General features: G+C 35.3%; 2 protein-coding genes across 2 annotated transcripts; both read left to right on the top strand.

Moving 5' to 3' along the window:
* Positions 1-495: 495 nt before the first annotated feature.
* LOC117205790 (aminomethyltransferase, mitochondrial) lies at positions 496-3,307 on the top strand. The gene is made up of 5 exons (XM_033444533.1): positions 496-907; positions 1,243-1,583; positions 1,974-2,293; positions 2,382-2,464; positions 2,741-3,307. The coding sequence occupies exons 1-5, from the start codon at positions 511-513 to the stop codon at positions 3,076-3,078; spliced, it is 1,479 nt and encodes a 492-aa protein (XP_033300424.1). The 5' UTR covers positions 496-510; the 3' UTR covers positions 3,079-3,307.
* A 10,000-nt stretch (positions 3,308-13,307) lies between these two features.
* LOC117208428 (cytochrome c oxidase copper chaperone) lies at positions 13,308-14,025 on the top strand. The gene is made up of 2 exons (XM_033449623.1): positions 13,308-13,557; positions 13,773-14,025. The coding sequence occupies exons 1-2, from the start codon at positions 13,427-13,429 to the stop codon at positions 13,855-13,857; spliced, it is 216 nt and encodes a 71-aa protein (XP_033305514.1). The 5' UTR covers positions 13,308-13,426; the 3' UTR covers positions 13,858-14,025.
* Positions 14,026-14,032: the final 7 nt, after the last annotated feature.

The raw sequence follows: 14,032 nt of genomic DNA, 5'->3' as shown, positions 1-14,032 counted from the left end.
CGATATCGACATTGGCTATTCCCGGCTTGTATCGTACAAGAAAATACTAATTTATCTCAAGGTCTTTCTTTATCTTTCTTTATCTTTCTTCCATTTCAACACGCATGACACATTCGTGTACCATCTTCGGACACAAGGCGACGCAATCTGTCGGTAAACAGATGAAAATATCAGGAAATCACGATCAAACATCCCTTTGTTCGGGCAATGATAAACAGATAAATATCCTCAACTGTTCGTAAGTTGTGAGAAAACGTCTCGTTTAAGAAGCTATAGTATGGAATGTCCGAGGAAGCCAAGTTTTCCAAAGTGATTTTAGAATACGCGAGTTTTCGAAACTCGAAACTATGTTCCGACCTCGCTTACCTCGCCACCGAAATACGTCATTTATCGAAACGCGCGCGCCGATAAACGTTGAAAAATAAGAAGCGGCTGTTCGAGGAACGCGAAATCGTATTTACGGCGTAAACGGCATCGACGGATTTTCCATGCCATGTCCGACTCTGAAAGATGCCTCGTGTCAACGGGGTCAACGACGGAGGGACGCGCCGATGCCTCCAGCCTGCATTCGACGATCAGTGCACGACCAATTGCCACGGAGGAAACACGATGCTTCGTTTTAGCGTTCGTGGAAGATCGGTTTGCTTCGAGACTTTCGACAAACGTATCGAGACGTTAAACAGTGTCCGCGAGTCTTGCACGATTTTTAAGAACAGCTCGAGACATACGGTATCAAAGTCGCGTTTAAGATGTTTGATCGATTCCGAAACGCGGTCAAACGGAACCGAAGGCCATCGTTTCTCGTCAACGACGCCGACATCGACGCCGACATCGACGTCGACTGTCACGACGCCGACGCCACAGCCAAGGAAAACCTGCTTGTACGATCTTCATGTGGAAAATAGAGGTAATTATATTACGTAATGCATAACAGTATTAGGCTGTTTGCAAAATTAGCGAGAAAAGTTGTCTAATTTCTTGTCCTCCTCCTAAATAAGCGTTGCAAAGGCCGTTCAAAGGCGTTCATCTTCCATATACATGGATACGCTACAAAGAGTATTTCTACGCCATTGTATTTATTAAAACGTTTCTACGCTAATTAATTAGTGTCCAATTGATTGTGAGAATATTGAATTTCGCATCATTCGGTAATGCTTTCATATGACAACGACAAAATTTGATATTATGAAAATGAAATGTTAAAGCTGATAAGAAAAAGGTATCAACGTGACTTTCTTTTAGGTAAAATAATCAACTTTTCCGGCTGGTTACTACCGGTACAATATCAAGAGGCAATAGCCGCGTCTCATCAACATACCAGAACTTTTGCGTCGCTCTTCGATGTCGGTCATATGATGCAAACGCTAGTTTTTGGAAAGGATGCAACCGAGCTTTTGGAATCTTTGACGACCGGCGATCTGAAGAACTTGAGCAAAGGCAGCGCGATTCTTACGGTGTTTACCAACGAGAATGGAGGCATTCTCGACGACTTGATAATTACAAAGGACGACGACGATAAATACTTTCTGGTGTCTAATGCTGCAAGAAGAAATCAAGATTCTCAATTGCTCCTCCAACAACAGGTAGACAACGAAATTTTATGTATGTCTCTATTAAACGTGTTTGTTGCGTTTGAAATTTCAAAAGTAAAACCAAACGCGATAGCTGTCGACGATAGAAGTATGATCGGTAATAATTATCAATGGTAGAAAAATTCTGCCTAACGATGAAAACCATCGATGACAACGAGTCGGAAACATTCCGTTTCATAGTGTTAATGAACAATTGCTCGGTCATACACAGCTCAGATTCAATAACGTTCGACAGAATAAAAGAGTATAATTGGCAATTATCACGTCATCCAGTTTATCCATTTTTATTTATTTCGATCGCTATAAAATGCTGCAACATCGTTATAAACACGACGTCGTCACATACGACTCGTGGCTCATCGGCCTGATTCTTAATTTTAGGAAAACTTCAAACGCCAGGGAAAATCGATACAACTGCGATTCCTGGATCCTTTGGAACAGAGTCTCGTCGCGTTACAAGGTCCTACGGCCGCGTCGGTTCTTCGATCGATTGTAAAAATCAACTTGAAAAATCTAACATTTATGAACAGCGTAGAAACTACGGTATTTGGAAGCCGAATCAGAATAACTCGATGCGGATATACAGGAGAGGATGGTTTCGAAATTTCCATGCCAGCCAAAATTGCGCGAACCTTGGTAGAAGCGATCTTGGACACGCCTGACACGAAACTGGCTGGTTTGGGAGCCAGAGACAGTTTAAGGTACTCGATTGCCAAATAATAATTTCCGATTAATTTCCAATTATACATTTGCACGTTTAACATCGGTATTTCATTTGATTACTTTTAGGCTAGAAGCTGGCCTTTGCCTCTACGGGCATGATATCGACGAAGAAACTACACCAGTCGAAGCGGCACTTACCTGGCTAGTAGGTTAGTAATAGCCTGGCAGACAGGCTGCGGATATTTGTGCATTTATGGGAAATTTCAATTTCAATATGGGAAAGACAGATATACAAATATCCAGGGAACAAAATGCACCTAACATACAAACGTATATAAAATATGCAAAGTACAGTATTCGTTGCAGCATTCGATAGATAAGACGAATCTCTACTTGCACGATGTTTATTTTTTTAAATAATAGACGGTAATAAGATACGCTCGTGACTAACCATAAACGCTTAACTTCTTTCACTTCTGCCACAGCTAAAAGAAGGCGAGCGGAAGGAAACTTCCCAGGTGCAAAGAGGATACTTTCGCAAATCAAATCAGGAACCGAGAAAAAACGAATAGGATTAACGGTAGTGCATGGTCCGCCAGTGAGAGAAGGAGCGTGTATATTGACTCCAGAAGGTGAAAGCGTTGGCAAAGTCACTTCCGGTGGACCTAGTCCCACCCTTGGACGTTCCATCGCCATGGGATACGTGCCATCGGAATTAGCTCACTACGGTGGTGGAATACTGGTACAAGTTCGAGGGAAAACGTACAAGGCAACCATCGCAAAAATACCCTTCGTCAAAACAAATTACTATACCGAAAAATGATCGATATATTTTACTCTTATCTATGTAAAATTCGATGGAACGTACTGTACTTTGGTGTAATGTTCCTCTAAATTTCAAACACTCGATCTGATACAACAAATGATCCATTAATGATAATACATTTTGTACATACTTTTTATACAATGTGGCGTTTAAGAAGAGACTTTGAAAGTATTTGTAAGAATTTTGTAAGAATTGTGTAAAAAAGATTAGAATCGAATGAAAATTACAAAGCGTAATGAACAAAGATTATTTATGTGTGGATATGTTACGTATGTTACTTTACTATACACGTGTGTATACACACGCACGCACACGCATATAAAGCGGGGAAAATGTTTATTTCCGCTTATTACAGAGCCCTCTGTGAATAGATGTATGATACTCGTCTGTGCTTAAGAAGAACTTGGTATATTCGGCATACGATAAAGAGGATTTCCGACGTATCTTATTTTCATATGATAAAATGACTTTATACACATATTTAAATTTGTACTCTCTCGGGGTAATAGAGGGGTGGAGGAAGTAACTTTAAATTTTAGACGAAACAGACTCTTCCTCGTTATTAATCCACTGGTTATTAAACAAATAGTCAACTTGTTTTCTTACTGCAGTACCAACCTAGTAAAAACTCAAAGCTCTCGTGAGTTCTAACTACACAAATATCTTAATATAATAAAGGGGCTGGGAGAAGGGGTATTTTATGAAATGATTCCTTCAAAGCGTATCGTATATTCGTATCTTGAAATACTTTGTTATCTCCTCTTCCCACTGTTCCTGTAGACATTTCTGAAACAAACTTGAATTTAAATCGATTAAAACAAGATAAACAATTTTGTTTATGCATGCTCTACCTATCAGGGTGTACAAGGATCTTTAGATGTAGGAACCCACCTACCACGAATCTAGAGATCTCTTTAGACCCTTAGACTCATCAGAAATCTAAAGGTCCTTTTATTTATCCTAACCGTCAGAATTCTCAACTGTTTTTCTACGAGTTCTGACTAGACAAATTTCCAAGCCTATTTATAGGGATCTCATATAAAAGAAACCTATCTACACAAAAATTTAAATGTCACAAAGGCAAGGAACGGAAAATCGTTTAGAGCATTGTGTGGGACACACGATGTAATTCTTCTTCAGCAGATCTCACACGATGAATCCTGAAACAGACTCAAACCACAAAAAAGTTAAATCAATTCTATGACATAGATGCAATTAATTAGCAATCAAAGAGATTCCAATTCCATGTGTATAATTTACACTTTCTACAGGTTAATAAATCTGAAACGTACTTAATTATTGGCGTTCGACCGTTCGCGGAGAGACGCGATCGCTCGGAAGCGCGCCAACGAGGGTCGTAAATTCCCGTTACGACTAGATAATCGACGCCACTAAGTGATCGATCCCCTATTTCGTTTAGGACAATAGAGGTGGTTATATTATAGATGTAAGTTAAATAGATGACTGATCGAAGGATGGAAAATCGGGAAAGTTCGGTGACGATACTGTGGCGGAGGAAAGCTATCGATGGGTGTGTCTAGCGCACGGGACCATCGGATTTGTTGACGACAATTTTGGCTAGGAAAGTGAGGGTAATAGTCATTGCTTCTGATTGGATGAGAAAAAGGTTGGTGGGCAAGGAAGGATTTTAGCCGCCCCCGAGAGAAAGTTGCTAGCGGGAGACACCGTACGTGAGAAAAACCAAGTTTCCCCTACCTGCCCAGAGTTCACAATAAATTTAAGGAACACTCGAAGTAAAAAGATACTTGTTTGGTCTGAAAGACCTTAACATCTTGCCCGCGGCGTGGGACCTGGTCTCTGTAGAGAGTCATCGGACGTAACAATTGGATACCGCTGAAAGAAGGACATATCAGGCACAAGGAAATATCAAATAATCAAAACCTCAATTTGAACTTAAAAATCTGGAAATTTAAAAAATTGAATTGAAGTACTAAGATAAAAAAAGAGCGATTCTGATCAAACGATCTTTTATTTGATAAAGAGCTTGTAATAACTTTAGTCACCAACCAATTCATATCAGTTGATAAATTATAAATTCTTAGATATATCTTTCAATGAAATTAATAATGCAATAGTGCACGGAAATGATATTCAAATATTTCGCCACATCTTTTTCACATTTTTATATATAATAACATCATTCAAGAATAATACTATTCCTCGGCAAAAATATTCATTATTACTGAGCAAACATATCGCAGCAGTATTTTCAATCACAAACACTCTAGTAATAGAGGACGCTGAAAAAAGAAATGACTCTAAAAGCCAGAAGGGCTATCAAAGTATCCACTCAATACAATCCCCGACAATAAACCGTGAGTGGAATATTCGTTCTATTATTCGGCAAACTTTAATTTACTATATGTAGTTATAAAATAGAAAGATCTCAAAATCAAATCGCGATAAGTGCTTCATCATATTTGCAATATTATCTAATTAACTATTGGCAAAAAAAAAAGGAAAAGAAAAGAAGGAAAAAATATTTCCGTGTGAATTATTTGCGCAACACTAATATCTATTAATCTATGCACTCAAATTTAAATATTCGCAACACTAGTAACGGCCCACCGGCGTAGCCATATAAAGAGGCTACTGGTGAAACTGCATCTGATGTTCCCGGAGCAGGGACGTGCTTCCACAGTCCAGTGGAAGAAGATTGGGCATAATATAAACGCAACGCTACTTAACAAAACGCGATCATTCATTATCGCAACGCTAAAAGGAAAAATAAGTAGAACTCGCGATGTAACAATATCGCAACGCTAACTCTTATAGTGAATTTAATGACAATTACAATTTACTATATGAAAAAGCTACTTTAAATATTCTGATATTGCAACTTGCAATGCTATAAAATTGATTGAAAATTAACATTTTTATAATCTAATTTTAAACAATAGAAAACAGGATAAATTCTGATAGGTACAATTTTCTAAAAAGTTCCAAAAATTCATAATAAAAATAGCAAAAGACAATCGCGGTATCGTAATTCGCAACTCTAAAGCAAACGCGATTAAAATTTTATCGCAACTCTAACTCAAACCGTAATTAATCTCTCGTGACACTAATAAGAAAAATCGCGATTTTGCCCAATGGGACGATGGACCGATATATACATCGGCCAAAAAAAGAAAAAAAAATACTACTACTACTACTACAGATACTAAAAGCGAGCATAGTGACAAAGTAGTAACGAGAATGACTTTCCATGCTCTGGATGACCCAGAGGATGGAGAGCCATCGATAGTTGCCCTCTTGAACGGTAGTTTGCCGGGCCTCTTCGGCTCATAGCCTCTTCTTTCTTCGGGCGCAATGCCCGCTGAAACTTAAATCTAGGCTCGAGTCTTTCTAATCGCAAAATAAAAAATAACTTATAAAGGTAAAATAAAAAGATAAATCGCGGATGCTATTCCCAGTGCACATGGACGACCAACGATCGTAGCGATCGCTGTCCGTTCGCATGTGCTAGCTCGAGCGATAAACGTCCGTTTCGGAACCCACTGCGTACTCGTGATCACGACCGCGATATTCGAAAAATCGATAGGCAAGGCTCAAGACAAATGGTATACTCCATTCGTGATGCCAGCTTCATCGTCAATTTTTCAAATCAAATTTCCTGAAACAGGTTGGACACGCGAAAACGCGCCTACCCGACGAAACACTGTGCCAACCTGCCCGGCCCTACCTACTTACAGTTAACACTCATGCCAGAAAATATGCTACCTATCCTACCCGGAAACCTATATTTACAATTGAAAAAATGGCAAAACAAGCACACCAACACATTCGCTCCACGGTTCTCACACATAACCCGGGCGCAAAAGCCTACACTAGAGAGATGTCCCGGGACGTCTCCGACACCCGAGTTTCGCATACAACTTTCACACTCTAATGTACGTACCATTTTCCTGAAATCGACTGACGATGGCTAACGACCATTACGTATATTTCAACCTTAATTATCCAAATATATTTAAATTTCAATTTTAATGAAATACTCGTAATCATGTACGGTTACGTATGATGTATATCATCTAAAGAAATAATTCGACTAGAACAGATCATCGTATTTTAATCAATGTAATTATCATTGCAGTTTGATACGATACTGAGATTAATAATATCGCTATTTGCAATCCACTATACCTATTTATTAACATTGTTATTTCCAATGGCGATTGGATTCATATTTCTGAATCCATAACTATTTCAAGATTATAATGAATAGCAAAAACGACGCAATTCCACAGCCTAACCACATACACACACAGTGGAAAATACGTCGTGCACGATACGCTAACGCAACGTCAGTCGCTAACAAAAATTGTTAAGCTTATAGACTACTCATCATGCCTATTGCCTTCGTCCCACCCAAGAAGCACCTGGGCACGTGAGTGAGATTCTGACAATGAACATGGAAGGGGTTAAACCTGAAAATCCTATGCTAAAAATATGATTAGTCTATCTATTTTGTATCTAACGGGCTAATATTCTTCGATTTTCCAATCTAATTTCACTTTAAATTTTAATAATTTTATACTTTATTTTGCTTTATTATTTTAATGAACGATTAAACTATTAAACTGGAATGAAGGAAATTAACGAAGAATACACATATTTATTAAACATAAAATATTATTAAATGCAAGTAATATATATATAATGAATAACGATGGACTTTAAATGAACTCTAATACTCGAAATATCCTCAGGCGATATCTTTATCAAAGCACATCATTGAAAACACAAAGGAACGTTCAAAACTTGTTTTGATTCTGAAATCTGCCTGTCGCGAAATGTTTTCTTGCACGTGAAATTTGATAGCATCCGTCAGAACAAAGACCGACAAAGTTAGACTTTAACATATACTTTCATATTCCATATTCCGAATTTTACTGTGATCATAATTTGTATACTCAAATAATAAAACTGCTCCATATCATCGTAAAGTAGAAGATCAAAATAAATATCATTTCTAATCTTTATCAGCATTATAATAACTTTAATCATAATTGCATTTTCATATTAACGAAGTCTGAGGCCAGCAGACTTCTTCACTACAAAATACTTAAACCAAGTCATTTCGTCGTTTATTTCAATACTCATATATATATGCTCATATGGATATTTGATCTTTATGAATATATAATAATATTGAATATAATTTGAATTTATAGATAATTATAATAAACGTATTGTGTAATTTTCAATCATATGCATATATATACTAACTATATCTAATAATATAATATATCATTATATTATTAACAGCATTACATAGTAATGTAATACAAAATACTTTATATTGTAATACGTAAATATCATACTCATATATATATATATTATATGTATTATGATCAACATTTAAAAACGCGGTGTGCAAGAAAACCTATCCTGATCTAATAAATAAAATATAGACAAAAAAATGTTACTACTCGCGGTTATAATAAATACCCGCGGTCACTATACTCGTCAAAAATTCTACGTATACAACCAATCACCCGTGTCGATTCGGACCTTTCATCCTACGACATGATTGAGTGACCGGAGGGACAAAAAGCATGCGACTCACAGTACATACGAAGAACGATGTGGACAATGTGACGTAGCTTAGAAGAAATCATCACGAACGCCGTCATCCTGGAAGAATCATCAGACCTTACGGTAGAAGTACAGGCTGTGAAATATCTGTAACAAAACATGGAACAATATATATATAATCTATTGTTGAAGACAACATTTTATAGTTTATTAATATAATAAGCAAAAATACAAATTTTCAGCAAATCTTATTTCTTCGTTAACTAATTATCATTAAGAACAAAATGAAAGAAATGGAATCAACTAAAGTACAATACTTACGTTCTTTGCATTCGAAGCACCATAAGATCCTATCCAGAGAACAGAAGGAAGTGGAGATTGTGGCAAAGCTGTAACAAAATATGTAACATTATAATTTACTCTTAAGACCAAAGTGTTGATTGTTTTAAAAGTCCGAGATAACAAAACATGAAATTCTATTAAATTTAGAACTTTAATAATAATAAAAATTGAAATTCTAATAAACTGTAATTACTATAAGAATTGAAACTCTAATAGAGCAATTTGAAATTTAGATTTTATGATTCAATACTCTGAGTCTTCATTCCAATAGATATTACAATAATTCAAGCAATATACAAAGAATAAACTAAATTAATGAATAATGTGCAAAAGTACTTACGTTGCTAAGCTCCAGGAGAGGTTTTATCCTCTTGAGCACTGACTCGAATACCGAAAACGAATATTTAAAAAAAAAAAGTAATATACAAAAAGAGAAACAAAAAATTACCAACGCGCCCGATAAACAAATAGACGAACAACCACTCACTCTAATTTCGCGTATAACTATTACAATTAATATTAATAAGAGCTATTTTGCTCTGAGAAATATTGAAATTACAATAACGAAATAAGCACTGACTCTACTAATCGCATTGCACGCGATCACAAAAACGTTCTCTGAAAGACAAACTGTGTTAGGAGAAGGGGGGAGGGGGGTGTCGTAGAAAAATTAGAGCGTTTGTTTTGAAACTTGTACTGCAGTTTACTGATGTTTACTGCTGTTTACAGCTGTTGTAAACGATGTTACAGATGTTAAAACGATGTTTGGAAAAGCGTATAATATTATTTACGAATGTTATAAAATATTCTATACTGGACATTAACGAATACTCTAAACGCAATATAACTGATTTTAGAGACTATACCGAACTCTGAGAAATGTCCTCTAGTAATAAACTACATTACATTTTATAAATACTCGAAAATCTTTGCAACGAGTAAAACATTTCTTAGAAAAATAATTGCTTCAAGAGCACGATGATATTACGCGCCAAAAGCTAAACTTGTAATGGCGTCTTCTTTAGAAACAATAGAAATTATTGACAAAAGTCGTGAGATGGCGATACTATAGAAAATTCACGCGGGAAATGCAACAAAGTATGACTGATTGCAATCTCTTAAAGGAGATTACATATATACATACAATAAAATCAAGTCAATCGACTTTAAATTAAGTCAAAATAAAAAAATCTACTAAAAAAGGTTTATTACCAGTCTATTAAAGAAACAGTACGAAATAAATAGAAAGATCTATGTATACGTTTTAACCGTTCAGAATTATATTTAAGATATATATAGGTAGCAACAATGAAATAATTCGTTTAAATTTTTCTCGGAACGAAGGAATAACTTAATATATTCGAACTAGCAAAGTGAATTCTATAATCTTTTCCGATTTCATCTTAGTATTCTCAAATAAGAAATTACTTTGTTAATTTAATTATATTACATATCAATTATATAGTGCAAAGGTACGTATCAAATATGTATTATAAAATAAATACGTAATTGTATTACCAATGATCCGATGAAAAGATAATATAAACGTATGCATAAGTCTGCCATTCTAACAAACCTAACCCAATCTCCATGAGAAGCTGACAAATTGACTGTCAATCATCATGGCGTCCGAACAACACTAATTTGAATTCCCAGTTATCGTCCCGCTATGATCGAGTAACCTGCAGAAAAGGAAATCACCAATTTAAAACGAATGTATAACATTATAATCAAAATGAAACAGAAACAATAATCGGCTTCAAATTCTAACTCGGAAGCTAATAATACAAACTGCCGATAACTCTGACAAACAAATACACGATCGAGAAAAAAGAACGAAAAAGAATTTCAGATACTATTTAATTTTGTTACAATAATGTATAATAAATTAATAAGCGAACGACTGTTAATAACACAAACCTAATAATAGCGTACGAAGGCAACGGAATAAAAGCGGAGATACTACGCAATTAATTAATGTATTGCGAACAATGAAAATTGACAGGTCCTTACGCGACGACTTTAGGCACTGTATGACACTCTCCGCGGCCCGTTCGTGCCTCAAATATCCTACGAGTGGGGATGTGTGTTTATATCGTGGCAAGTCGATCGTATCGAATCAACGAATTTCCTAATGTTACAAAATGTCTATCTCTACACTGCACGTTAACGGATAGTTTAATGGATGCAATATAACTGATTCTAGAAATTATACTGTGTGTTACCGAAGACGCGGCTGCAAAAATTTTCTGAAAGTAAATTTGCATTAGTGGATAGAGGGTAGGGAAAGGAAATAAATTACTCTTTCTTTCTTTTTTGCTAAAATACTCTTTTTCTTCTTTTTTCTGTCGAGTGCTTGTTTACGAAAATACTGCTTCTTTTTAAACTATGAATTAATTACTATTCATTTACCACAGATAGTATCCTATATCATATCAAGAGTACGAAAATATAAATTTTATGCCAAGAATACGAAAAAAGATATATAGTTAGTATATTTCATTAGAAATATTTTTCATGTAAAGTATTTTCTATTATTGTCAAATATATACTATATGAATATTTCATAATACGATTGATTTGTAAAAATTATCCGCCAAAGTAAATGTTTGCCATTACAGATTCAAATACTTCGCGTATTACGTGACTTCGTTCTAATAAAACATGGCGCCCTTTTTCTGGCTGTTTAAACAAAGCTGCGCAATACGAAAAAAAAGGCGATGCGCAGAACCTGTTCAAACCTGTCTGTGATAAGGCACTTTCTCGAATGTAATAGAAATTATTGAAAAAGTCGAAATAACAATATTATCACAGACAATTTACGAATAATGAAGAAAAATGAAAAAGTTATTTGAATTTTTTACTCAAATGAAACAGAATCAAGATAATCTACGTCAAACTAATGTTAATGTATTCGAAATAAAAAAAGAAGTAGTTTCTTTAATATTGCCTCTTTCATATTGATATTTTTAATAAACCGTGAATTTAGAATTTGTCGTATTACATATTAAATTACGTTAATATCACGAAATATTTGCGAGAAACAAATTCAATTGAATACTGGATAAATATTGCCAATTATCCAATTAAATAGAGAAAACAAACGTATAAATACGTTTGCCTTCCTTGAAATGAATAAAATATTACTACATTTCGACAAAAAGTTATAAAATCTATCTTTAATCACCATGGCGTCCTTTTGACTTTCATCTCATCCTTTCGAATACCGCAGCATGCCTCTAATACTTGGAATGGCTTCCCCCGCAATGAAATAATTGTAATCTGGACAAAAAGAAGAGCAAAATATTAGAACAAATGTATAAAAGGTACAAATTATTTGAAAATGAAACAATGATCATGGTCAAGCTACATTTTGAAAACTCATTGTACTACCGCCAAATTGGGCAACGAAAAAGACAATCGAAGAAAAGAAAATAATTAAATAATTGATTACAACGATGTATTGAGGAAGAACGTACAATTAAATGAAAATAACGATAGCGTGGGTTCGAACGGTAGAAAAATGTCTACCAAAGTACCAAAGACACGGTTGGATATACGTCTAATCGCATTGATTGTCCACAATAAACGGGCACCCCGCGCTCCGATTTACCCAGCGAACAAAGCAATACGTCCTAACTCCGCGATTTTCGACACAAAAATGTCGCTACCTCGCGGCAGAACTACCGAATTCCTAATGTAGTGGGGAGGTAAGGTAACACCCACAACCTAACCCCCCTCGCCTTTCCACTAATTGTAACAATTACGCTTTACGGGAAACCGAAATTTCACATGCGTCACAGAATTATCCATATCTCGATCAACAAACTATAGGAACCTTGCAACTAAATGATATAAGAAATATTCAATGTTTTGGTTTTTGCTCGGCGTAAGATGACTTGCTATGCGGGCATAAATAAATGATTTCTGGGATACGTTAATTGCTCTATCGCTCCAGACCCTAGGCGATATTCTCACATTGAACACACATCAGTGTTATGGCCATGCTATAGCCCCGAGTCTCGCTTTCTTGGGGGTGTCCATATTAAGAAAGAGACATACATTTTATTTTACGACTATAACAAATAATTCACTTCTTTGTCTCGAGAAAAATTTTAAATTAGAAGAAACTGGCAACTCTTTTAAGAGATTTTAAATATAGTACAATTTTACATCAATTTAAATTGTGAAAATAAACGTTAATTCAACGAATAAAGAAAATAATTATAGACGTTGTTTTCTAGTATATGTACATAATAATTGCTATTAAGTTTTCTACACTATCAACTAATGTTATTCGCCGAAGATATTTTAGCTGCACTTTGAATTTCAAGAAACTAGGGGTGGAGGCGCTGAAGCCGGTGCAGTTTGTCGATGATCTTAGGCGTATGTGAGCGGTTTTAGAAGAGCTTTATGTAGTGCAAAATATTGTACTCGATATATGACAATGGGTATTATAAATGACAAACCGAATCAAACCGTTAATGCGGAATCGAGGGAGGTGCAAAAATCTGACAAACCATTGAAACCTTGCTGCGCTTGTCCTGAAACGAAGAAGGCAAGGGACGATTGGTACGCAAATATATTTAAATATTCGAGAAAATAATGTTTTCACTTCAAGTGTCTTTAAATTAAGTTCGAACATTTAGAAGTAACAAGTAAAAGAATTTGTTAACGAAATCTGTGTAACTGAATTAGTATGCTTTTATTTGCGAATTAATACATAACCTCATCTTGAAACACATCTTTTAGTACAATTGTATTCAAAAACATTAATTCTTTTTCAGCATTATCCTACTAGGTGAAGAAAACTGTAAAGATTTGATAGAAGCGCATAAAACTTGTATGCGGTCATTAGGATTTAACATATAAATATAAATTAGCTATATATTATAATTATTATATAACATGCTCAGGTTGCATTTTGAACGAAAAATGAAGTAAACAGCGTTTACTTCGTGTAACTGATTTAGTATTTCTCAAAACAATGTTAACATACTAAGCAATTTGTTTAGAAATAAACAAGTTATTTTATTTGTATCGGATG

Source organism: Bombus bifarius, unplaced genomic scaffold (assembly GCF_011952205.1).
Source record: "Bombus bifarius isolate JDL3187 unplaced genomic scaffold, Bbif_JDL3187 scf7180000007966, whole genome shotgun sequence".
In the NCBI taxonomy this organism is placed as follows: Eukaryota; Metazoa; Arthropoda; class Insecta; order Hymenoptera; family Apidae; genus Bombus; species Bombus bifarius.
This window is presented reverse-complemented; position numbering and strand designations above follow the sequence as displayed.